The 26,583-nt window shown below is 32.9% G+C and overlaps 3 protein-coding genes and 2 long non-coding RNA genes across 7 annotated transcripts in view; 2 read left to right on the top strand and 3 right to left on the bottom strand.

Moving 5' to 3' along the window:
• On the bottom strand, positions 1-13,738 carry LOC148619829 (uncharacterized). Of its 2 annotated transcripts, XM_088580157.1 has the most exons (12): positions 13,590-13,738; positions 11,077-11,214; positions 10,284-10,343; positions 8,838-9,046; positions 7,238-7,303; positions 6,188-6,271; positions 5,699-5,812; positions 4,550-4,678; positions 3,530-3,679; positions 3,188-3,275; positions 1,971-2,068; positions 1-1,250 (listed from the first exon to the last, which is right to left on the bottom strand). In XM_088580157.1, the coding sequence occupies exons 2-12, from the start codon at positions 11,120-11,122 to the stop codon at positions 645-647; spliced, it is 1,650 nt and encodes a 549-aa protein (XP_088436283.1). In that variant the 5' UTR covers positions 11,123-11,214; positions 13,590-13,738; the 3' UTR covers positions 1-644. The 2 variants fall into 2 exon arrangements, with proteins under 2 accessions (XP_088436283.1, XP_088436282.1); XM_088580156.1 differs by lacking the exon at positions 13,590-13,738 and having other exon boundaries at positions 11,077-11,272.
• LOC148619830 (uncharacterized) lies at positions 11,347-18,046 on the top strand. Its single transcript, XR_015921655.1, has 2 exons — positions 11,347-11,674; positions 15,995-18,046. It is a non-coding gene; the product is annotated as an uncharacterized LOC148619830 (long non-coding RNA).
• On the bottom strand, positions 14,475-19,758 carry LOC148619831 (carboxylesterase 1D-like). The gene is made up of 3 exons (XM_088580155.1): positions 19,615-19,758; positions 15,954-17,482; positions 14,475-15,291 (listed from the first exon to the last, which is right to left on the bottom strand). The coding sequence occupies exons 1-3, from the start codon at positions 19,624-19,626 to the stop codon at positions 15,132-15,134; spliced, it is 1,701 nt and encodes a 566-aa protein (XP_088436281.1). The 5' UTR covers positions 19,627-19,758; the 3' UTR covers positions 14,475-15,131.
• Positions 19,710-26,583, top strand: part of LOC148619832 (uncharacterized) — an 8,522-nt gene continuing 1,648 nt past the window's right edge. Inside the window, exons 1-2 of the long non-coding RNA XR_015921656.1 lie at positions 19,710-20,381; positions 22,335-22,456. This is a non-coding gene — a long non-coding RNA (uncharacterized LOC148619832). The remainder of the gene's footprint in view (positions 20,382-22,334; positions 22,457-26,583) is intronic.
• LOC148619833 (uncharacterized) overlaps positions 23,818-26,583 on the bottom strand; it is a 5,161-nt gene continuing 2,395 nt past the window's right edge. For both annotated transcript variants that reach the window (XM_088580158.1, XM_088580159.1), the window contains exons 4-6: positions 26,361-26,459; positions 25,510-25,597; positions 23,818-24,491 (exon numbers count right to left, since the gene is read on the bottom strand). In XM_088580158.1, coding sequence (XP_088436284.1) covers positions 24,008-24,491; positions 25,510-25,597; positions 26,361-26,459 — 671 coding nt within the window. In that variant the 3' untranslated portion in view covers positions 23,818-24,007. The remainder of the gene's footprint in view (positions 24,492-25,509; positions 25,598-26,360; positions 26,460-26,583) is intronic.

Consider the following 26,583-nt stretch of genomic DNA (forward strand, 5'->3'; position numbering starts at 1 on the left):
TTGGCATATGTCAGATCGTGTATTGTATTCAGATTGATCAAAATGAAAACAAAAATATAAACATGAACAAATAAATAGATGAAATGAAATGTTTCAAAATAAGCTATATGTCAAATTAACAACCTACATCCTTCCCTTATTTTCAACCTTCCTTCCCTACGTAGGAACATTCGAGCTGCTCCATCTCATACGATTTCTTTAATAACTTGTCCGCCTGGAGGAGTTGAAGTTTTGCAACGCAGAAACTGCTGGAGCTTTCTGATCACTTTATTTACTCCGGTGTATGTAGTTGTCTTTTTAATTATGTTCTTTCAGAGATAAAATGAGTATGACGTTTGTTAAAATATGGCAAAAAATGTAGGTTGTAAGGGAAGGAAAATGGTTTGCATCTTTTTAATTTTTTTTTCAACATCCAAGGACAAGATGCTTCCAGTTTTCGTTAAAAAATGCATTCAACCGATATGTCATTTGACTTCCTAGTTACCCCTGAATTTCACTTAAGTATAACTGTTTACAATCTCTTTTTGACAAAAAAGTAAAATATCTATAAATTTAGAGTTCTGAATATTTCTATATTTTCATTACAGTTTTGAATTCACAAATCACACTTCGGCCATAATTCGACTTCCAATTGAGAGAGGAAATTAGTCACCCGAGATATCTAATGGTGTATTGTCAGAACGTTTGTTCTTGCTTTTAGTTGAACGCTTCCTTTTCTCTTTGTCTTTGCCTTGGAAAAATTCTGGATCTGCTTGGTCTTCGAAGTTTTTCGTGCCGTCAAATATTTCCATCAACCTCTTTTTCTTTTTTCGGGGTCTCTTCTTTTTGACACTACTTCCATCCGTTTCCGTTGATTCGTCCCGTCTTTGAAGGGGGTCAAGCTGATTACGCGGACCGTTTACAACTGGAAAATCAAGTGGACTTATTGTTTGCTTCCATTGCGTAACCTTTTCTTCGACAGATGGTGCTTTTTCAGAAATAAGATTTTCGCTGAGGGTGCGTGGTGATCGTCCTTCGGATCCAGGAGATATCATCATTTTTTTCTTGGTCCGTTTGTAGACAAATATTATCAAAAAAATTAGAACTGCAATGATGATCAACGAAATAGCCCCAACAATGATCGCTATTATTTTCATTTTATTGTCATTGTCTACAGTTGACGCTGCTGGTAAATAGATAGTGTCATTGCTGAGTTTTACCAATAAAGAAGCGGTGCGATAAAATTTGTTTGCTGTGTGAGCCTCCATGGCCTGCGAATAAACGAAATAACACAAATTAAATTAAATGCAAACATACCGATCATAAGAATAGTACAAATATCGGCATGTTTTTTTTACGTATTTCAAGGAGTACCCTCTCATCAGCAGCATGATAACCTTATATAGTAAATTAGAAAGTTAAAGATTAAAAAATAAAGTATACACAAGGAGTACTCAAAACAAAAAAAAGTATCCAAATAGGAAGCCAAATCTTGCACCGATCAGTTCAACCTAGGTTTTTGAAAGGAGCTACAATATTTGTACTCCCGTATTTAATACAGGTAATGGAGCATCAGAGGTTTAAGGGTTACGACAATTTTTCATGAATAATATATGATGCATAGTTCCGGTCAGACATGTCTACAATTCAGAATTTCATTAAAAAGTAACGAGCAGATCGCTGGGTTGTAGTCTAATTCAACCTACCAGTTCAGTGGACACCATTAATTTTACCTATGTTTAAAACCCTTAGTAGCTCTAAGCGAAATGCATTTCAATTATTAGTTTTGAAAGACTCAAACGTTTTGTATGATTTTCGTGAACTCCTAATAACATTATTACTGGGTGAATAATGTTATTCACGAAATTGTACGCAAATGTCTTAATTTTAATATCCTTTTCCATTGAATTGATGTTTATGTATCAGCAAAAATGTAATAATGGCTTCATCTAATGACCAGCTGAAACGTGTTTATTTATTTGTATTCTTACCTTAATAATCAGAACATCAACTTTAGAAACGTCTCCAGTCTGAATTATTTCTCCTGTGTCAGCATGAATTTTGAAACTTTGATGGTAATTATCTGGGGCTGGAAAAAAATTAAAACTAATTAAAAAAAACAACAAAAAACATAGTTTTCTTTTTATTCCTAAGAATGTTTCATAAGTTACCCAGTTCTCACTTTGTATTTCAAAGTAGCATATCGTCTTCACTCTGCAAAATTTAGTCACTAAGGTAATATGGTAAAATTAAGACATAAATGACGGGACTTCCATTTTATCATTGTTTTACTACGGGCTGGCCGTTTATGTCGCATTGTTATACCCCCAGCGATAGTGAGGGGTTAAATAAATCCATACATTGCCAGCCCATGGTAAAACAATGATAAAATGGAGTTTCCATGACTTATTTTGATTCTAGTTTCTTCATATTTTTTATAGACGCAGCTTACGAGTTGCATGAAATGTTGGTCATGTGTTATTCTGACACAGTCGGTGTTGAGTTTGTTTTGACACCACGTGACATCCATGATGCTTAACCATGGCAACCTAACCGATGTAGCTTACAACCTCGCATTTCATTGAATAAATGTGATAGCAATTGGAAAATGTAAGGCTACGATGAGGTATTGGTGTCCGAAATATTTTTGATTACTTTTATGTGTTGAACAATCTTTTATATATTGAATAATTAGAAATAGTGTACTTGCTGAACCAATGAAAATAATTGAAATACCTGAATAATTAAAAATAGTCTACTTGCTGAAACAATGAAATAACTGAAATACGAAATATAGTACAGTGATATCACAATTTGGTATTAACAAAGCGAGCATATGCGTCGGTTGTCTTTAAAGATAGTACTTGTTTACCATGGATGTGGTCTGAAGAGCTTTGAAGCACGTCATATAAGAATTCATTTCTAGAGTGGCTTCACTTACATGCTTTAGTTCCTGTAACTCCCTTCTACCGATTGTGTGTGGATGACTTGGATACTACTTATGAACGGCTTATCAATTTTCAGAAAGCTCTTCTAAAATGGCTAATTAGCAAATAAATATTGGTTTTATCGAAGAAGTTCGAAATTGAACACACTGCAGAAACTGTGAAGTTCATACCTTATCGAAATTTGTATTTTGAAACAGACGAAATGGAAAGATTACATTTAAACTCTGGACTAACGTGACTAGATTGGATAGTCTACTCACATGGCTGGATACTGTAGACAATCTTTGTATTTAATGAGTCTTGATCTTTTGCTTCAATCTTGACTGGAGAAATACTGCGTATAACTCCCTGCAATAGACAAACTATACTTTTGCTTAAAAAAATAGTCATTTATTCATGGTTAACCCATACATCCATATGATTTTATCTTCTTTTGTGTTTGAATTGTATTCATTAATGAGTATTGTACCATTTCATTGACCATGTAAAGAGTCTGCTCTTTTTGTTATATCGAAATGCAACATTGGTTCAATTATGGTTCAGATGAAACTTCCTCGTTTTCTATCTGTTACTAAATTTGGAATACATTAACATAAGCATACCCTGTACTTTGGGCCGGTAATTGCTGTATACGTTGGTACAGTACAAGTATTATTACATCCGGGATATATAAAAATTGGTGGAAGATCATCGACATCCAAAACATCTATCCGCACAGTTCTGTTTATCGAAAATTTGGTTTCATCAACCGCCTAAAAAGTACAAATATTTACACCAGTGGTAAATGAAGAAAACAATACACGATGTTTCTTAAGTTAGTTACACATCAAGCACAAGTCCCTATGAATTGCATACAATATCTATTGAGGGTGATTCAAGGTAAAAAAAATCCATCAAACAAAAAATGTTTATAAGGGCTACATATACTATATTTCTACGTAAACGATGGTAAATTCTGTATTCAGATCTGTATTTATTTTAAACTGGTACATGCATCTCCCATTTGAATTAATTAAAGAACGACAACTCATGCAAAATGTGAATTCCATACACAATCTATATTATCTTAAAGCGAATTTGTTGGGTTTATGAGATACATAAATTACCTCTCGTGTTGTTTTTTTTTTTAATTAACACTGCTATTTACGTTAACAAATATGAACCATAAGGACATTAAATACATTAAAGAAACCGCACCATATTCTACATACATTTACAAGAACATATTACATAATGACATGCATATTAAAAAAGTTGTGTCGTTATATTTTTGTTTTTGTGTATCAACATTTCATTCGTGTCAGTTTCACACCCATTAACTACCAGATTTGTTGCATGAAATTCGTATTTATCTAGAATAACACTTATATATTGGAGTTTCACATTGTCAATGTCTCGAGTGCAGTTCAGCTTTCTCATTTAAAAAAAAAAGGTCTTGTGTTTTTTTTCCACGTCCTTAGCTTGCCTAGTAGTTTTGTTTTCCATTTTTATAATTTACTTTTTACAACAGCTGTCATTGATTCTTTACACTTTGCGTTAGGTTGAATAACGACTTCAAAAGCAAAAAAAAAAAAAAAAAAAAAAACTAGACATCTACATGACTTACACGCTCATGGAATTACCTTGACAACAATAGTGACTGATAAAATGCTTAAGTTTTTCTTGTACAGTGCATCAAAATCTAGTACTTTCTTTACTTTGATCTCATCAGATGATGCAATAGGTATATGGAACCATTGGCGTCCGTCATTCTATAATGTATAGTTTTACATGTATAAATAATTTTCATAACTATAAAACTTTTTACTGTCAGACGAATCGATGCAGATGTACCTGCATACTATTCAATTTTACTTTCTTTCAAGTAGAAATATGGTAGACGTCTATCTAAGACTCACACATGTTTGAAATGTGAGGAAAGATAACAAACATACACATGTATATATCTAATTTCTTCTATGATTTTATGTACTTTTCTGTCTAAGGCAAAATGTGTATAAGATATGGCACAAGTAGAAAATAATTCAGAGATTTATTGCATTATCCAAATACATATATTTATACCTCTTAACCTGCAAAGTGTTGGTAAAGGTTGCCTTTTTAAGATATTGATTAGTAAAATTAAGTTGAAAAAATATTTTTGTAATAGATGCCTCGAGATAAATTTAAATAGCTTTTCGGTTGATTTCTAGATGTACAAATGTACTGAATGCATATCTGAGGCAAAAAAGACCAAACTGAGGATTATAATGTTCCATCCATTGCCTGATTCTTACACAGAATTTTACTTAAGAATGTAATGAAATTAAGCAATTGATGCACAAATCTTTCATTTAGTGGCGTCAAATGTTCAATAGAATTTTCTTTTAAAGAGAGATAACTCTGAGTTTACTGGCAACACATCACACTAAATCTTCATATATCTTTTATATTGTATTTTTTTCTTGTAAAATAAAACTTCCTCTAAAAAGTTATTCGGAGACCTAATGGACAAGTTAGATAGAGATCTTGATTTTAAACACACGAGGGATTATCTAATTCGAACGTGGCGAATAGTGTCTCACATTGCAACGGATCGTGTCACCTGAAATTGCAATTTGTACTCGTAAATTCGTAGCGTCACAAAAAAATTAAAGGAGGGATGACACTTCAAATTCCAAAGAATTGTGCGATTACCTGCACGTCAAATGTTAAATTGCGACGTTTGGAACTGGCGGTACAAATCATGCGATTTGGACATGGTTAAGTTTCAAGGCAAATGACATTTTTACCTGAGTATTTGTTGGCACTAATGAATAGGAGAAATCTGTGATTTCAGGTTTAGGAATATCCTTGTCATCTATATAAGGATATATGCTGAATACTACGGTATTGATCTTGGCATTCTACAAAAGAGACATGAGAAGTGTATAAAACTATTATGTATACACTATAAAAAAGGAGTAAATTATGTACTCCCTTCCGATTAAAAACAAGTTTACTACTATATTGAGAATGTTTTGTGCAGCAAATACTTGGTCAGATCACTAGTTCAACTTTTCAATCTCAAATTTTGAAAAAAATGATATTTTTTTACTATTTAGATAATATGAGCAGTAAGCAGTATTGCATCCGATTCATCGGCGCAAAAACACAACTCATCATGTTTTTTTACGAACAAGAGGCAGTGTATATTTGTGGAGAAAAGAATTTTAATGAAATGAATTTCTTCAGTATACGTATGTATTTTGTACAGTCCCATATTCGTCAGGTTAACGTACCTCTGTTGCATTGAGTTTGACTGGGAAATTTGTAGCAAACGTCTGGGGATATTCATTCACAGAACCAACGTTAATTGTCATAATCTGTAATATATAAAATATCAATGATATAGGGCACGATTTTTTTCTTTAATGTTCTTTATTAGACAAACGTTTACAATGTATTCGGAAACACAATAAGTATGTTCCTTTTGACAAGTAATGTATTTAAAATAAGTGTTTTAAATGGGATCGGCAATCATGTTTTCACTTCATAATTACTATACATAGTTGTAGAAGAGAATATTGTTACAACTTGAATGGTGTCGTTCCTGGCAAAGCGGTACACAGAGTACTAACGCTACAGCTGGTATATCCCCCTATTATTCTGTGGTACCAATGTTTCTTACTTGCAGTTTGTTTTCAAAATGGTTTTCTCTATTCGTATGTTGGGTATTTTTTTATTAATCGGCTTCGTCCATGGTAATGTATTCAAAAGTAGCATTAAGGACAGGAACTTTTGTAAAAATATTCCAACTGTAGCAAAATATTTTACATAGCCATGAACAGTAAACTATGATTCTTGGATATTTCCTCTATTACTTAACTTTTTTTCTATTTGAAGATTAAAACAAAAAATAAATAAAATACAATAAATAAATAAATAAATAGATAAATAAATAAATGATTAAAATAAATAAAAAAATAATAACTCCGGCTTAGTTGAGAAATTAAGGAATGAGCCCTATGGCAAGGGACACAACTCTTAAAAATCAATGGAACGTTTGTATCCAACATTTTACATCAATCTCGTGTAAGCATCAAAGTAACTTGGATTGATTTCATTCTGTTTCAAATGAAAGCTTACTAGGCTTAATTGTTGAAATTGAATATAATACATATCACTGATTTGCTATAGTTTTGTCCCTTGCCTTAGGTCTACCTCCTTAAATGAAGTTCCCTTTCAACAAAATATCTCAGCCCCTAAATGATCTGTGCGTTATCCTTGTGCCAACAAAGTGTGTGTTATCAAATGAACAGTAAAATCATGTGTCGTATACATATACATACATAATTGACATTGGAACCTGAATGGCATGTATATCTGAGCTCAATGGAACTTAGAACGCCGCCACTCTGGAAAATGAGAACGTAATAAAAACGTTAACATGAAATATAAGCACATATTATGTCAATACAACTGATTGATTGATGGGTGTTTAACGCCCAAAGCAGCAATATTTCAGCTACATCATGAAATGAAAATGGAATGGGAAACACGGATAATAGGGTTGAAGAATTTCGATTGCCACTGGTAGGGTGGGAAAATTTAGACTCTCGTAGCGCAGCCGAGGCGCCTTCTCCTATCGAATACTACAGAAGGTTTCTTTAACGTGCGAGTAAGTAAACGAGGCATTTTTTACAACACGGTAAACCACTATGGTTTACGGTCAGGTTCTTCGTATTATGGCCTGACGATCTCAGCATGCAACATTCCAGGTGTTCCCCATTCCACCACTTGGGGCATAAAACCCAGTGTTGCTCCGTGGGAATAGCACCCTGGCCCCATGACGAGGGTTCAGATCGCTATTTAGTCGCCTTTTACGACAACCTTAGTGCTGATGTATGGTTATTTTTTTTTACACCCGGACCCGCACAGGGCGTCTACACAACCCAAAAAACATACATGTTATAAAAAAATATATTAGATGGAAGAAAGAAATGTTTGCACGGGATATATTTACAAGACCGCAACCATATTTCTTTACGAGAACAGGACAATTTAGCTATAAAAAAATATGTAGATAAGACCTATAATCTTAGTTAGATTGGCAACATCTATCTTCTGAAATTGCCAAATGCTATAGTATTACAACACAAACCATACCATTATAATCATTGTTTATACCGGGAGAGGACCTTGATGATGCTGTATAACTTATGTCCAATCCCGTTTCTGATTTTTAGCAAATAAATATGTTTAAACTAACACAAATCAAACAGCGACGCTTTAGATGGATGGATCATATGCTATGAGAGAACACCAAAAATTGTTTGTATTGGACACCACCAGGAAAAAGAAAGCCAGGAAGACTTAGAGCCACCTGGGGAAGATCGAACCATCCAAACAGAGATTCAAGAGCACTGTTACACCTCGGGGCAGGCTCAGCAAATGACAAAGGACAGAGAAAAGTGGCGGAAGCTTGTTGCAATGGTGTCTTGTGTCCCGGGCAGGATAATTGAATAAGTAACATGACACCCCCCCCCCCGCAAGAAAAAAAACAAAACAAAACAAAAAACAAAAAACAAAAACAAACAAAAAACAATATTTTGTGCTTTTCAGTTCATCGATTCATCGTATTGTTAAAAGCATACACATATTTGTTGACGATCATCTTTTATGTATTTCCGAGAATAAAGTTCAAAAACTTTGTTGAAAATTATATGCAATTACCGTTTTTAACTTTACATCGTTGTACATGTATTATTGAGTGTTAAGTTAACGTTCGGCAGTCATCGACGTTCCGCTACCGGAAGTATGATCGATATCCGGTGTTATTTTTTTTTTACTTTCTGAAATGAATACGGAAGATTTATTTTTCATGTGAAAGTAAAGAATGAAAAAAAATAAAGAGAAAACTCTTAGTTCATACAGTATTAATGTACTCACGGCGACATTTATCCAAAACTGATCTTCTTTGTTAAGAAGTTTCTGTACAGAAAAGGACAAAATAGAATTACTTGTATTTCGAAGCAGAAGAAAATGTTCTCGTAGTTTTTGCCGAAGACTTGCGTTTACAGGTATGTCCATATTATTTATTTTTGTGACCTCATACGTCCAATTTGCTGAGGGCTTAAACGTGATATTCCATAGTAGCCCTGAAAGAAACAGATAGGTGGATGTCATAAGAATACAAGCTACATCAGTAAGTGATATATCAAACTAAAAATAATGTGCTGACTTTAAATAACTAAACACGTGCTTGTTATCCCTTGATTAAAAAATACACTCTGTTGATATTGTCTTTCAAAGAACTTTGGTCAAATTGTATATGAATTTAACTTTTCAATGTCTTAAAACAAGCTAAAAGAAACGCTTGAAGAAATGTTAAATAAAGGCTTCAGTACTAGTATTTTTTTTTGAAAATCTGGCAACGGTCGAAACACTATTAAAACAAACTTGCAACTCAGAGATAGCATTTATAATTCCTAAATATATACTATCTAATAAATTAATCTACGACTTGAAAGGTAAATATAGAATGTGAGCAAGGAGTCGAGCGACAATCAAAAGAAACATACTTTAGGGATAATTACAAGACAAAAAAGACTAACACACACAATAAAAAAAAAACATAAAATAACCAAAGTAGCACACGGAAACGAAAGTAAGTGAACAACCCGAACTCCACTGAAAACTAGGAGCATGGAATAAGTGTATCGGTAAGGTAAGTGCCCTCTGGTTTTCTAATGCAACCGCCGGGATGCTCCTAACATGTCACGTCCAGGGTATATGCAAGATAAAAAACTATAACAAACAAACGGCAAACACATTGTTTTTATGCTGCAGATATATACACCTTAACTAACCACAGGTTCATGATGACCATAAAACTTTTATAAAGGTGACTTTAATCATGTAGCAACATTACCATGCTCCAAAAGCTTTATTGCAAGATATCTAGGACGGAAAGCACTGACATAATGTATAAGTTGTGACTTGAAAACTCAAAACGATTGTACTGAAGGGTGGTTTTCAAAGATGAAAAGAAATTCAACGATACGGAAGGAGAAGCGGTATAGTTAAGTCATTAGTTTTCTTTTCTCATCGAGTAGGTAAGATGTGATGCTGACTTAAGAGTATCTTAATCTGAAATAATTGTACAAAATCACAGAATCTAAGATTGTTAAAAGGCATAACGTCAACTTTTGTTAGAACTAAAACATCCCCAAGTTGAAGGGCATTTAAAGATCGAAAAGGATACTGTTTCAAACGTCAGATAAGTTGGAATGGAAAATCAATGTAACACGTCTCCAAAACGAAACAAAACAAACTTAAACGGAAGTGAAAATAAAGGAAAATGAAAACTCAAGCTGTATATATTTCTTTACCAACCTGTTTGATTCTCCGGAAAACTTTTCACTTGAGGTACACTGGCTGTACAGTTACACGTTACTGAAAAATTAAGTATATTTTTACCCTTACTAAATTTTGACCAAAAGTTGCAAGATGGAAATTACACATTCATTTTTTCCCTAAAAACAATGACTCCAGTTCTTTTACAAATACAAACAAATTTAAACGCATGCAAGTTTAAATATTAGTTTGTGAATAATCTATTAAATGTAACAGGGATCAATTATGTCAGGAACAACCGGTTAAATCATCACCGTAGACATATCTTATTCTCATTTAATATACATACAAAATGTAACGAGTTGTTAAGTTCTGTTAACTTTGTAGAGGCGTTGTCACATATAATACAAAAACAAAAACAAAAACAAAAAAACAAAAAACAAAAAAACCACCGTACCTAACGTAATATACTCTACATTATTTCTTTATTAATGCTTACCATATTCATGTGTGATACTCATCAATGTTAATGTGAACGTACAAATATTAATTGAATTGAACAACTTACTATGATCATAACTTTTACACGTACTTGGCCATCGGAGCGCCCAACGAACCGGAAGGGGCATACACTTTTTTTTCAAGCTAATCTATTTTTTTCTTGGAATTGTAATAGGATAGAAAACTTTCGCTTAATTTGGTAATAACCCTTTTTTAATATCAAACGAGCGCAACTAATGTTCCGATCGAGAAATAAACCTGCATAAACTTGTGTACGTCCAGGAGAAGTGAAAAACTACTTTTTATCTATACTTCCTCATTAGAGACTAACCTTCAGAAATAGTCCAGGCGATGAAAACTGATACAATAAAAATCATGTCTGTATTTACTTCCCAAACTATGTATGTTTTTCATCCATTTCCATTTTAAACTAAACTGAAGCTTTCAATGATATTTACCATGAGATCACCTAAAACAAAGGGCTATTCGTAATCTTAAACGTGTCGATTAAATAAACACACAGAAATGTTTTATCAAATATTTTATGCAGGTAATAAAATTCCTTATCTAACCAAGATATTGCTCTATTTTGTTTATGAACGGTCCTCTAAGCAGTCCAATCGATCGGCTATTGATTGGAAACGTTTCTATCAGGCCAGGTTAACGTAGATTTCCGCACCAGGGCCTGGTATACTAGATTTGTAAGACAAGAGCCGTGCCTTTAAATTTGAAGTATAATTTGCAGTATGACTATGCCGTTTTCCGTATGCGTGCAATATTTATTAATAATTTTTTAAAATTTTTTTGTCGAAACATTTAAAATATTTTCCATACCAGCCTTCGCTGTGTTACAGATGCGTATTCATGTATCCGGGTGGAGGAAAAGGGGGATGTAGGGTACAACTGTTTGAACGTGATTGTTGTCATCGGTAAGTTTGTATTTCTTCATTATACATTCATTATACACATCTGATTTGTCATTCTTTAGGAACGTAATACTGTTATCTTAAATGCTGTACCGTGGTATATCAACATGTACGATGATACATATATATTGCACAATTTCTTTGGAGACTCAGATGTTGAATTTGCAGTGGCTGATCAAGAGATTTTTGGAGGGGGTTCCAGTTGGTGTCCAGAAAAATAAGAGGTTACAACTAGGCTATTATTAGCTCATTTTTGTCTAAATAAGGCACGAAGTTTATAATTTTTTCGACAAAAGGGGTTCCGCCACCTGAATCTCTACCTAGATACACCACTGTAATTTGAGTTTTTGGTTTTACTACATCAATCTTTAACTTACAAAAATAAAATAGACAAATCGACAATGGAGTTTTCATCACATAGTTTTTCAATGATTTAATGTATTCGGTCTCATGTTTTAGTCCGCATTATTGGTTAAGATTTAAAACACGAACGATAACAGTGTACATTATGAATTCTAAAGGAGTAATTATGTGTACCATACAACTTTTATTTCTAAAATATTACACTCTCATGTATCTGTAACTTAGTTGAAAATCAAGTTGTAATCTACATACATGTACATGAATATTTAGTGTCTATTGCAATAGATAATGCTTCGAAATCGTTAGTAAACCCAATTCCGTAGAGTTTATTTATCAACACCTTAAATTCCTTGAAGTACATGTATATTGTTACAAATATATCCCCTTAATTACAGAATTATATCATTTCATTCTCTTTTAAATATTTATCTTTTTATACATATATATATATATATATGATTAACTAATATACGATTCTATATCCTAGTGAGTAAAATATTTCTATCAAACTGTCTACAGGTAGTTGCATAATCTGACAGGTCTAGAATTAAAACTTTTCTTCAAGGAAAATGTTGTTAAATTGATGAACACTATCTAAAGTACACGTATTTATCACTTCTATGGGTAAATAACGACCGATTACGGTACAAATACATGTAAACTTTATTTCAAAAGGTAACCAATGTCACAATAAAAAAAGAATCTTTTCATGTACGACTTTTTTCATTGATATCTGCCTAACTTTGTTCTAAATTGAATACTTTTAAACAGGAATGTCCACAGAAACACATTTCAATGCGTTTTTTACATGATTATTCACGAAAAACACGTTGTCAAATTTTAAATGAGTAAGATAGTTGAGAATGTGGTAAATTTTATTACCGTCTACAGTTTCGTAGTGCAACGTAATCGCGCCTAATTAAAATGTAAATAATCTTTATAAAGATGCGACATACAATTTGTAGTTTAATATGTTATGTACGTTCATGTCTTTGTCGATGTAGTTAAGTAGCTGTCTTTGTAAGAATCATGCAAAATCTGAAAAATGTGATACACCCTAAAAAAGGCTACATGTTTTTATTTTTGTAATTATATTGTTTTATGGGTCTATACTATGAAATGTGTAATTATTCATTCAAATCTTCCTGCTCTTAGGAGATAATCAACATTTAAAATCCAGTAGATTCTATTGTATTTGGGTGTCATTTATAGAGTTATCTCCCTTAATTTTGAAATTTACAGTGCATTCTATATAATTTTTATCTCCTATGAGCACGGGTTATGAGAAAAACCACATGTTAATTTCTGTTTACTATGACATTTCAAACAAAATATCAAAAAATAATAATATGTAGGCTTTTTACCCATGAATCACATTTTGCATGATCCTTAGCTACCTAAGTGTTCAATAAAATTAATGCAGTACACTTTTAATATAAAACTGTTCTACCTAAAGAAAATAACTGCATATGCATGTACGTGTAACAACAAAACTAAATATTGATACAACCCAAATTCGACTTTGTAAACAAGATAGTTCTAATTGAATACTTACAATTTTATAACACCTAATTTATCTATAATGAGAGTCTCCTTATTTTTGCATTTATAACTGCTAAATATCCACGCTACGAAATATCACTTTTTGTAGAGTTTGACTTAGTCTTGCACCTTTCACTTTCAACTGTGTATATTTAAGCTATTTAATAAGCCAGATTGTATCGATTTGAAAAGTTTGATAAATAAATTTATTACCTTTTCAAGTATCTTTATAATCCGATATCATGTTGTTGAAGATAGCTTAGTGATGGCTTTTAAGTAAACAAATGTCAAGCCTTTAAATTGAATGATTGATTTCGAACCTTTCATTTTAATTTTCATTTAATTTTTAGTAAAAAGTCCAACTTTATCTTTTATACCGTCTATATAGTTTGTCGACTGTTTCTAAGACAAGACGAATGAAGGGACTAACGCATTGGGCGTGCACTCTCAGTGATTTCTTTCTCATTTTCTCGGTTTTTTTTTAATTTGAAGTCATGTTAACAAACATTTTTAAATCCAGTTTTTAAAAAGAAATTTAGGAAGAATTCGTTGCTTAGACTGTCTGGATCCACTGTTGATATTCTTGATATGATATTTTTTGTTTGGAAAAAGGGGGGGGGGTGATGATTGACAGAGTTAGGATACTATTATATGTAGATAACATGCCTTTCTACAGTGCATTTTTGTACGCTAGCATGTTTAAATGTTTGAGCGTAAATATAGTTAAGTTTTCGAGTCTTTCTAATTATCAAATATAATCAAACTATTAGTCCCTTCATTAGAAAGAAGGGAAATAATCAATTGCGGAAAAAGGATTTAAAAATATTTAAAACAGACATATAAGCATATGGTTACTCTGTGACAAGTTTCTGTGGATAACATAATTAATAATACAAGACTACATTCTGCATTTATTGTTAATCATTGATAGCTCCCGCTCAACTCTTGAGTCGAGTGTATAAAGTGTTTTTCATGTTCCGTAGTCATATCTTTATTCACCAGTGTGACCGGATATTATTTTAAGACCATCTTGATTGTTCTATTTCAGGTTCACACAATTTTGTCGACACATATAAAACGTAAACAAAAACAAAATAAACTAAAACCCTAACAAAAACAACAACATAAAAACAAAACAAAAACATAAACCAAAAGGAAAGCTAAAGTTTTTAAGATATTTGCCATTTTGGAGTCGCATACATTGTATGTTTAAATTTATCTACTTGTAATCTACTTCTTACGATTACTTGTACACTTGGGTAGATTTACAATATGCATCTTAAATCGTTTTTTACATAAGTGCTGAAATAATATATAGTTATGGAAGCTTCCATGACAACTATATTATATACAAAAGTAAACAATGTTTACAATTATCAAGAAGTTCATGTCGCTTGATATATCGTCTCGGACTTCAATACGATAAAGTAATCAATCAACAATATTTTTTTAATAAAATGTCGAGCGTAACCATTTTTTCTGAAGTTTAAAACCTAGTATTTCTCTAATTTCTGCCAGTAAAATGCAAAATCATCATAATCTGTCAGTCCGTTTCTCAATTTTTCACTATGTTTGGAACTGTTACCAGCCAAAACTTAACTCTGCTGGCGTCATAATAGTTATACGCAGTCAAGTTTTTATCGTTCAATTGTAGAAATGACTTCGTACCAACTGTATACTGCGGCCAAATAGCGGTCTTGTCAGGGTTTGGGTCTCTGAAATAAAGAATAGAGACAAAAGCAACATAAGACTATTGACTATCATGATATTTATATGACCACAGACACAGGCACTAATAGCGCACACCTTTTATGACCGAAGTTGTACATATTTGCATATTGCTTCACATTTCGCTTCATTGATATGCGATAGAATAAGCATTTTTTATCATAAACGATATCTGTCTTGGCTTGAGATTTACTTGGGTAATACTAACTGTGGAAAGGCGCGGATTCCTCTGGATCCGCCGGTTGTGGAAACTCTCCGCCATGTAAAATTTGAGTTCATGACCTTATCAGTATTAGGGTTATTTGTACATTATATTAATAAATCCATGTTTAATTATATACCTGTATGAAGAGATTGCTAAAAATTCGTAACAAAATATTTATCTATAATAGAATATCTAAATGAATGTACTAAAAGAAAACAAAAATAGTGGAGGAATGGAGGATTAAATGGTTTTCTATTGCTATAAGTAAATTCAAAACTACCAATTACGACACAATGAGTAAACAATTTCTTATCTTTAAGAAGTTTTTGTGATGGTCATACGGATAACAAACATCCGAATTGATAGTTAAAGTTTGACATTCCAACGTTAACGTTAACATCATTTCTTTCTTTCAGAAGAACGTTCATTTATAAGTAAACTTACCCCTTTTTAGCAAAGTTAGTCCAAAATTCTTTCATTTTCAGTGACAAATCATACTGATCTGCCGTATAGCTTATATTCAAGAAATGAAGATTCTCCATTCCAAAAAGAAATACTATCTCATCAGCATGACCAACACCTCTGAACCATGAAGGCCGAGGAGCACCTAAAGGTAATGGAGATGTTTGCGTAAAGATATACTGATATGTTTTCGAGACAGAATTGGTCTTTGAGCGAGCATTCAATGTCGCAAACGACGGAGCTATAAATAGCATATCAGTATACATTTGCACAACCTGACGGCTTTGTTCATCCAGGTCATTGTTAACCGTGTATTCCGCACACATGGCATCAGAAACTTTTCGGTTTCGGTTAAAGTACTCGTCAGCCAACGCAGGTGCAAGATCTTTGCATAGAAATTGCGTCGGTATTCCAGTCGTTAAGTTAAAATTATATCTCTTTTGTTCCCGGGGACTTGTCAGCAGAAATAATGACCCTTCCATGTTTACATTCCCTACAATCATGTCAAGGGACTGGAAGAATACGAACTCTCTTGATTGATTATTTGCAAGAAGTTTCGATGGATATTCATTAAATAGTTCCCCATCAATAACAGGTGCTAACGGTATATCTATACGAATTGTTGACGTGACCTTTCCTTCAACAAAGTTCAATGTTTTTTGAATATCGATCGCGGATTTAGACCTGAGGCAAGACAAAACCTTTTTGTAATCCTTAGTTACGGGATCATACGGACAACCGGATGCATCTGAAATAACAGCAGAAACCAGCTTTGTATCGTTTGTAATTGCAAAGAAAGTGTCAGAAACACCACTTTGAGCAATCACACGATGAAACAGTCCTTTATTCTGGGGAATTAATGAAAGCAACGACACACTAAACCCTCCAGCAGACTGTCCAAAAATTGTAACAGAATCGGGATTTCCTGTATAGTCCGCTATATTTTCATTCACCCACTTGAGGGCTAAAATTTGATCCCACAGTCCAAAATTTCCCCTTGCAAGAGTATCATTGAAAGACAAAAATCCGAATATTCCAAGTCGATAATTTATCGTTACCACAACAACGTCTCCATGAGCCGCTAACATTGTAGCATTATAAGTAGTTGCCGATCCAACCTGATACGCACCGCCATGGACCCACACCATGACTGACCTTTTAGCAGTAGATGATATGTTATTGGGAACGTAAATATTTAGCTGAAGGCAATCTTCAGAAACACCAGTGTAATTGTGTATTGTATATGGATTCCAACCCTGCATACATGCCCCGCCCATCACAGTAGCGTTCAAAGTACCATTCCAATTTCCAAAAGGCTCAGGTTTCGCAAATCTTAAACGGCCCACTGGTGGCTTTGCGAAAGGAATATTGTAGAATTTGTATACTATTGTCTTATTCTCCAGTGATTGCTCTTTCATCCCTGTGACCTTACCAAGACGTGTGTCCATGGTAACATGTTGACCTGATACACAAGCTGTAACGGCAGTAACTAAGGTAACAGTTACAAATATCTGCAAAAATAGAATAAACTGAACTATGTCTACCTATTCAAGAAAATGCTTCATATACAACAGGCAAAGTCGTTGTAGGGTAATAAACAGGAAAAAAAGATGTACCGACCAGAATGACATTTTTAGAAAATGATTTACAATAGGAGCTTAATCACAAATTAAAAATACTTAACAATTTTGTAAGTATATTCAAAACAAATAGCCTATATGACAGATGTCGTATAAACTATGTTTGAATTTGACTGCAATATTAAACGTTATTTCATATTACTTTTGTTTCATTCTTTCAAATACATATATTTAAGTACCAGTCAATATAAAATTCAGACACTGCCTGTGCTAGATGGCGTAGAAGAGAAAGCAAAGGATCCAAGATTCAAGCGGAAATCAAAAGAAATATTATAAGGACAAAAGACCAGACAGGGAAAACGGACATACACAACAAAAACATGAAAAAAATCAAAACAACATGTACACAAAAAAAAACAACACAAAAACAAAAACAAACAAACAAACAAACAAACAAACAAAAAACCAAAACAAAAAAACAAAAAAAAAAAACAATAGTAACCTGGACTGCACTTAAACTGGGAGCATGGACCAAGTGGTCAGTAGGATAAGCGTCCTCTGCTTTTCAAGACTCCACCACGGGGTGCCGAATAGGACTCTTGTGGTTTGGTACAGACAAAAATTAATTTCGTTCAACAAAAATGAGTTCAGATTAACAAAATTTTAACATGCTACAAATTTAAATTTTGTCATACAAAGTAATCTGCCAGTGGACAAAAGTTACTTATGTCATGACAAAATTCATTTTTGTATCACATACTTTATTTTTGTTATCTAATTTGAATGTTGGGTAACGAAACTCAATTTTGTATGCAAATTAGTTTAGTTTTGATTCTGTGAACTAATTTGCATACAAACCTCACTTTGTGTTTACCAAATTGAATTGTTCATAACAAAATCATTCTTGCATGCAATTTAATACAAAATTCACTTTTATGTCACAAAATTCATTGCGAAATTTACACCTTGAGTATGAAAATTGTTTTCATTCGCAGAAACTCAAGTAAGAGGACTCAAGGGAACCAAGATTCTAGTGGAAATCTAAAGAATGTAATCCAGGGACGATGACCAGACAGTTAAAACAGACACACACAAACACACACCAAAGAACATAAAGTAACCAAAATAATACATGCAAAGCATCAAACGTGAATGAGCAACTGGTTCTCCACTAAAACCTGAGAGCATGAACCAGGTGCACCGGCAGAGTAAGCGTCCTCTACTTTTTTTAGCTGTTCATAAAAAAGTCACAACGAAAAAGACAGGAAAACTATGACACGTTGAACAAATCGGTTCTCATGGAACAGATGGATACACTGTAACGAATCAGGAGCTGTTGATGACGACCATAAAACTTCTGTGGTGATGACTTCAATCTTGCATCAACATAACCCTGTTCCAGAAGCCTACATGTAATTGAAAGACGTCTAGCGCGCCACAGATGAAAGGAAAGTTGAAAATGTGGAAGTGAAAGGCATTGCGTTTGTCGTATATATAGTTTGGTCAATAGTTTTCCTTTATCATCGATCTGTAAGTGAATGGTACGGTATGATGTTGACTTCACAGTGTATGTAGTTCATCTCAAGTTCTTTGGAGTAGATGCGCTGTATAAAAATCCCGAAACTAGGATTGTGTTAAGATAATACGTCATCTATAAAACATAAACTGAGATCAACAATGTTCATTTCCTTTCTGTTATAAAGTCCCTAAAATTCTAGATCTTTAAACTTAGTAATAGTTATCTGCGACAAAATTCAAAAGAGAGTTGGATAAGTAATGATTTGCACTTTTACTTGATATGTTACGAATAAGTGTATAAAAATGACTTTTAAGCTCTTATATTGTTATAAAGTATGTGTATACGTCGACATATGCTTCTTTGGTTTTGTCAAAGTATAACAAAGAGAAGAGGAACTTATGGTAAGAGCTCTATAACTAAGAGTTGACATTGAGGACAAGACAGAAATGAAAATTATTATTTTTAAATAAAACTTGATTCTGCAAAAATGTGCACATAGAAAGTGTGTGTAAAACAAAGGCATTCGGACAATAAAGATACTTACTTTTAAACACATTATACAGTTTCACCGACTGGTTAGTGAACAGTAATAAAGCCAGATCCACAAATTATATAGAAAACATGAATTGATATTCAATGTCAACTATTTATCAATATAATGTTGATAAATAAATCTAATATAGTAACACACATCACACATTTTGACCTTTATTGACCCTTAGATCAAAACTAATAGCACGTACAAACCTGACACATTAGTGATTAAAAGTATTAGAATACAGGGACATATCTTTCACATTTATATTTTATCGAATATTTAACAAGCATAGAAATAGACCTTTTTCTAAAGATTAAAATAAAACAAATGTTATGATAGTCTGAGACAATTACCTTAGTGGATAAATTCAAAGGCTTTGAAATCAAATTTGTGCAACATTTGATCACATGATTTATGACGTCGCAACCAATTAATGTCTTCTCTATTTGCAGTTCTTCTAACGTTGAACGGTCACATTTTTTCTAGGCTGGAGAGATTCTGTTGTACTGAACACTTTGTGTTAAAGAGGAATCGCGATAAAATATAAATGTAAAGGATAATTAAAAGTTTAAGATGATGTTACTCATTTTTCTCTGTTTCTTTTGGGAATTTCGTGCAATACTCAGTGGTTATTAATTAGGTGGACATCAATTAAAATATATTTTAATAGTATATATATACTTTATTCATATTGCAATTGAAAACAAGATTCAATACTCGCCCATTATATGTTGTCTAGAACAAAGACGTCATCGTTTGTTGAAAGCTACAAGGTAATTATTGTGATTTATTGAATTGATTTTGTTTTATTTGGAGCCATATTTAGTTCGTTTAATATGTGTATAAAAGTGACATAAAACATGTTCAGTATATATGTAGGACGGTTCTAGGATTTTCTTTATTGATATGCTTTGAGAAAAGGGGAATATATAAAGAATTGTTTTGACTTTACAACTATGTTTAATTATAAGAACGATCGATTAAATTAACGAAAAATCATAAAAAAGGTATAACAAATTAAAACCATTCCTACGTTCTCAAAGCACACAATTATTTAAGTAGTCTTTCTAAAAATCAGACAGAAAGTGATTCTTGCATGTCAAAAACCCACCAAATTCTGTTTTATTTCTTGTTCAGACACAGTAACTGATCATGTAACCAGTCTTAGTTTTCCATTCGGTTGTTGCACTTCTGAGATAATAATTATATAGATTGTACGTGGAATTTGCACTTTGCAAGAGTTAACGTTCTTGATTTGTCTTCACTTGGTTGCTTTTAGTGGGAGATAAATGTATGATTTTCTAAAAATAAATGGAAATCTGAAAGCAGAAAATGTTGTTGTTGTGTGGAAGTATTGCATACGTAGACTAAAAAGGCATCCTTTGTTTGGTGGGGTTTTTCTTAACCATGAAACACATTACCATCGATAGTGTCTGAATTTTATATAGACTGGTACTTTATGAAGAAAGTCCTATAACTGTGCTTTCACATATATACAAATATGACACTGTATTGATAGATTTAATCACAGTAATGTGTCTAGTTTGTTGATGTGTGTTACTTACTATATTAGGTTTATTTATCAACATTATATTGATAAGTCGGTGACATTGAATATCAATTTAAGTTATCTGTGTAAGTTGCAACAGATTGGAGGAAAGTTGATAATATGGAATGAGAAGTCATTGCGTTTGTCGCACAAAAAATTCTAGTTGTTAGATAGCGTCTTCTTCAGCATATATGTATTTGAAAGATAAAATGATACCACAGAAATAACATATATGAAACACTAATGATCTGCTAACACGAGAACAGAGGGACTGACATAAACCAATTGAGTACATGTATTTCCCCGGTGATAAGACAGTGAATTAAAATGCACGTGTCTTTTACCATCTTTCTATAATAGGTTTCTTACCATTTTTCATTTTCCAAAGTTCCTTCCAATTTCATTGGAGAAACCGAGGGTTATGTTGCTACAAGATTGAAGTCATCACTACAGAAATGTTATGGTCGTCATCATGAACTCGTAGATCGTTATGGTGTATCCATTTGCAACATGAAAACTGATTTATTCAACGGGTCATAGTTTTTCCTTTCCTCGGTTGTTTACACCGGACTTGACATTTTATGAGCAACTCGGCGGGTGTTTCTAGAAAAGCAGAGGACGCTTACCCTACCGGTGCACCTTTTTATGTTACTTTTTATGTGTGGTTTTAGTTACTTTATGTTCTTTGTTGTGTATGTCTGTTTTCCATGTCTGGTCTTTGTCCCTGGTTTACATTCTTTTGATTACTGCTATAACCTTGGTTCCCTTAATTACTCTTCCTTAAACTTATTCTTGATTTATTTTATTTCTCCACCCTTTATAGCAAAATTAAGATTTTAACGTGCTCGCTAAAGCTCGCGCTTTGAAAATTTTAATGTTACCATCTTAACTGGAGATATAATTCAAATAAATTTCAGGAGAATATAAATTCGCATTTTTTGAATTCGTAATGAACATTTTATGAAGCAACTTGTGTTCATGTATGTTGTTGAACAGACATTAAAGTAAGAAAATCATGTTTTATTTATTTTAAATAGTTCCACACAAGGGTGAAAGTACTGCTGAATTTCAGTTTAGATAGGTGGATATTTAGCTCTTTGATCTACCGGAATTTATATCTTTATCAATCCTATTTGGAAATGTCTTCTCTTTTGTTTTATTTGGTTGATATTTTTAGCCGATCCTTATTGGATTACTAAAAACGTACTTGACCAAGCTCCACGTTTCCTCTCGTACTATCCGCTGCAGGAAAGAACTTTTGAAAAGTGGCAGGAAGGAACTTTGGAAAATGAAAAAATGGTAAGAAAACTATTATAGAAAGATAGTAAACGACAGGTGCATTTTTATTCACTGGCTTAGCATCAAGGAAATGCAAGTACTCAATTGGTTTATGTCAGTCCCTCTGTTCTCGTGCTAGCAGATCTTTAGTATTTAATAAATGTTATTTCTGTAGTATCATTTCAAATACATGTATACCGAACAAGATGTTATCAAAACACTGGCATTTTTTATCGACAACGTATCTGTCCAGTGTGGGGGACGCGTTTAAAAACAACAAATTGTGATCCGCTACTCGCTGATCTATTCCTTCACTCTAATGTGGCTGACTTTTAAGATGATCTGATCCAAAAGACGGAATATCGTTTAGCAAAATCTTTCGACCTCACTTTCCACTTTATACTTGACGTATTATCTTTAAACAATCTTAGTTTCGGGGGATTTTATGCATCGCATCTACCCCAAAGAACAAGGGAAAAAGGACACAATAGACACTATAATCAGCCTCATATCTTAACATACGCTTAGAGATCGATGGTGAAGGAAATCTCATGACAAAACTATACGACAAACGCGATGACTTATCATTCCGTATTGTCAACTTTCCTTTCATCTATTGCAACATTCTTTCAGCATCTGCGTATGAAGTTTTTATCTCGGATCTCCTACGTTATTCCAGAGCTTACCGTAGCTATGCGGACTGTTTTCTAACAATTGGGACCTGGAACAGGGTTATGGTTCTTTAAAATTAAAGTCAATACTACAAAAAGTTTATGGTCTTCATTATGAAGTCGTGGATCGTTACGGTGTATCTATCTGCACCACGAGAATTAACCGATTTGTTCACCGTGTAGTAGTTTTTCTTTCTACTTTCTCCTACCCCCAACAATAACGGAGGACGCTTACCTCACCGATGAACCTGATCAATGTTTACAGTTTTTGGTAGAGTACGAGTTACTGTTGTTTCTTTTGTGTTATTTTGGTTATTTTATGATATGTGTTGAGTGTGTCTGTTTTCCTTGTTTAGTCTTTATCCTTGAATTATATTATTTTGATTTCTGCTCGAATCTGTGTTTCATTGATTACTCTTTCATCCCTTTCTCTGTGTAGATTTATTTTAAAAATTTCAGTTCAAATTAAACGTTTTTAATTATGTAATACTCATATAAAAGGCGTGACTCTACTAGACGAATGAAATGTTTTTGTTATATTACACTTGTAATAATGAATTCAATGTTCAGAATGATAAGATGTTCTCGTGTAAAGTAATAGTTTGTTCAAGTTTTATTCATGTGGACAACCAGGTAGGTGTTCCCAAGGCAACAGATGATGCATACCTTACCGATCAAGTCAATGCTTCGCTGTATTAAATATTGAAATCGTTATGTTTTTGCATCTTCGATTTATTTTTTTAAATATATGACAACAATTTGTCATTCTAATTCCGGATTGAGCTTAAGATTCATTCACTGATATCTTTGAAATCGACAAATCAATCAGTATTAAAGATGAAATTCTCCATGATAAAAACAACTGTCTGATAAAGAGTTATATTTTACAAGCATAATGTTTTTAATTTAAATTTAACTCGTTCTGGTCCAGCCCTGGCGTGAAATGATTATAAGTATCGTCGACATGATTTTTGACAATGTTCTGTCTATCACATCTTGTGCTTACGTCATAAGTATCATCGGGCGCGTTAAAATCATAATTTGACTCTTCCATTTTGCAAATGTTAAAGCTTGTATCGTATGAATTTTCTTCTTCATCATCACTAGAATGTTTCCCGTGCACAACTGAGATTTTTCGACAACATTTGCCGTGACCATCTTTCACATTTTCTGTTATTGTAACAAAACTGTCCTGATCAATGCTATTTGAAACAGAAATTCTTGCTTTCTGTTCGATCGATTTTCTCTCAGAATTGATATTGTCAGAATCTCTTCTTTGTAACATCATTTCAGATTGATCATCTTGCAAACCATCACTGCCAACAGGGTCTAGGTAGGCATCGCTTCTAGTCTTCTTTTTGATTTTGTTTTTCTTCCTTTTGTTTCTACAATGATAAGCAACAACAAAAAATACTTCAGTTTATTATTTGGCGACAAAATGATTTGTAAATGGGACAATGGGAGGTATAAGGGTAGGTGAAAATCATATTTTGGTTTATGAGTGGCGGAGGTTGGTGGAGCAGGGCGGTTATCTCAGTCAACGTACTATTACATTATCAGTTTTACATCCAATAAATTAGGATTTTTAATTTTGAAGATTAGGAAAGCGTTTATTTTCCTACTAAAAATCAACGTGTAACATATCTTTTCCATTTTCATATAAATAAATGAGGTTAACATGAATACTTACATCATACTTATGAAGTTTGCCTTTTTTTGCATTTTACCAATTATTCATCCCCTCAAAAGTTATTGTAAGGGACAGCTTAAACTGCGAGAGAAAAATCATTGCATCCAAAAGTCGTGAAAATCAAGAACAAGTTGTTGAAATGAATCAATATTCAAACTCAGAATATTTTTTAGACGTGTCAATATTGTATCACAACTGTTACTAATGCATGTTTGTAATATAAGTATTTTTGCAGTGTGATATCTCTTTAAACAAATTTGAAATATTTTCAACATGCATTCTTTGTTGAAAACTGATTCAGTCGAATTCACTGTCGAAATTAATTGTCAACTTAAAATCAATGAATGTGGTAACTCAAGGTGAAATTAACTTTTTTGTACACAGATTTATCTGCACTTTGGAGAGAATCATAAATTTTTCTCTTTCTTATACAACCAAACAAAGAACGATAACAATGTGTGGAATTTCACAGTGTACCAAATTTTGCCATTTTTGCGGTTGACAGATAAGCAAGAAAAATATCACTCTGGAAATTTATTGTTTATATTGTGGACATTTATAAAACGCTAATTTTTAAGCGGTACAAATCAATACCCGCGAAATTTTTCACGTGACTGTATCCGCGGAAGTAAGCAATCGTGGAAATTCTTTTCCATTATATAGATCACAACGCAATTAACACAAAGATCAAATTTACTGATATTATACGTTACCTTATCATAATTACTATCAGTATCATTAGTGAACAAATTACTAGTGCTGCAGTTGCACCGGAGATGATACCAATAACATGATCATCGACTATATAATAAAATAAACGCAAAATAACTAATTATTGTTGAAATGGTTGGTAAATCCCCTAAAATCACACCTCTTGTATTTTTCGATTTTTAATTATGTTCTTTTATCAAGCCAAAACATATTTTTTTCAAACTTTAATTCTTTGAAAATGTATGATGTAAATGTACATCATGAACATGTTGACCAATATGCTTTGTAAATCTCCAACAAGATCCACTTATCTTTAAGTGATTTTTCATGAAGTGACAAGAGGAGCCCGGCGGTTGGTAAAAATATGTAGATGACGTTTCCCTTACTGGTGTACCTAGTCTATGCTAGGAGTTAATTTAAGTGGAGACCGGTCTGACGTATTTATTTGTTGTCACATGCCTGTGATAGTTATGGTAGAATACAAGTAAATGAGTAACAGAGTACAATACACAAGTGAACCAGGAGAGGCGAACTGTTCTACAAATGCGCAAAACTGGGTTATTTCACATTGATTAAAATATTACTAAAACTCAAATGGAGAAAATACAGGTTATTTCATTGACGTATAATGAAGAATTAGCTTCCACTTAAGGGGACAATGCGTTTGTTGCCGTATAAAGTTACTTATGTTTCTTTGTGCTGCGCAAAATAATATTGTATTAAAATGCTATTGATATCAGATTGATAAACATCAGCTTTTGAAGTATTCCTCAAATTGTTAATTGAGATACTAAGCTTATATTCAATAATTAAATACGTATTTACTGAACATTATTGTACATTTTGTACATACCAGAAAAGGCGGTAGTCATTTTGGTCGCAGTAGTCATATTTAATGCCAATGATAAAGTTTGAGATGTATTTCTCGGATCAAAGCTTGTTGTAGTCATTTCTGTTCTAACACATCAAAACAGATTGAAAAGAGAAAATATTATCAACCTAAATATGTTATGCATGGGAATGCCAGAAACAAGAAACTTCTGTAAAACAATTAGCATGGAATACATTTCAACATG

This window comes from Perna viridis, chromosome 4, assembly GCF_037379345.1.
Source record: "Perna viridis isolate PV_CMFRI_1.1 ecotype Kerala chromosome 4, ASM3737934v1, whole genome shotgun sequence".
Classification (NCBI taxonomy): domain Eukaryota; kingdom Metazoa; phylum Mollusca; class Bivalvia; order Mytilida; family Mytilidae; genus Perna; species Perna viridis.

Bases quoted from the DNA above. Each gene is read 5' to 3' on its own strand.
- LOC148619829 (XM_088580157.1), bottom strand. From the start codon at position 11,122: ATGATTTTTATTGTATCAGTTTTCATCGCCTGGACTATTTCTGAAG. The intron at 7,304-8,837 runs GTGAGTACATTA...CTCATTTTCCAG, and splicing joins AGTTTTGGATAAATGTCGCC to AGTGGCGGCGTTCTAAGTTC. The intron at 2,069-3,187 runs GTGAGTAGACTA...ATTTTTTTCCAG, and splicing joins TGTCTACAGTATCCAGCCAT to CCCCAGATAATTACCATCAA.
- LOC148619831 (XM_088580155.1), bottom strand. The intron at 15,292-15,953 runs GTAAGTTTACTT...TCTTTATTTCAG, and splicing joins ACTAACTTTGCTAAAAAGGG to AGACCCAAACCCTGACAAGA.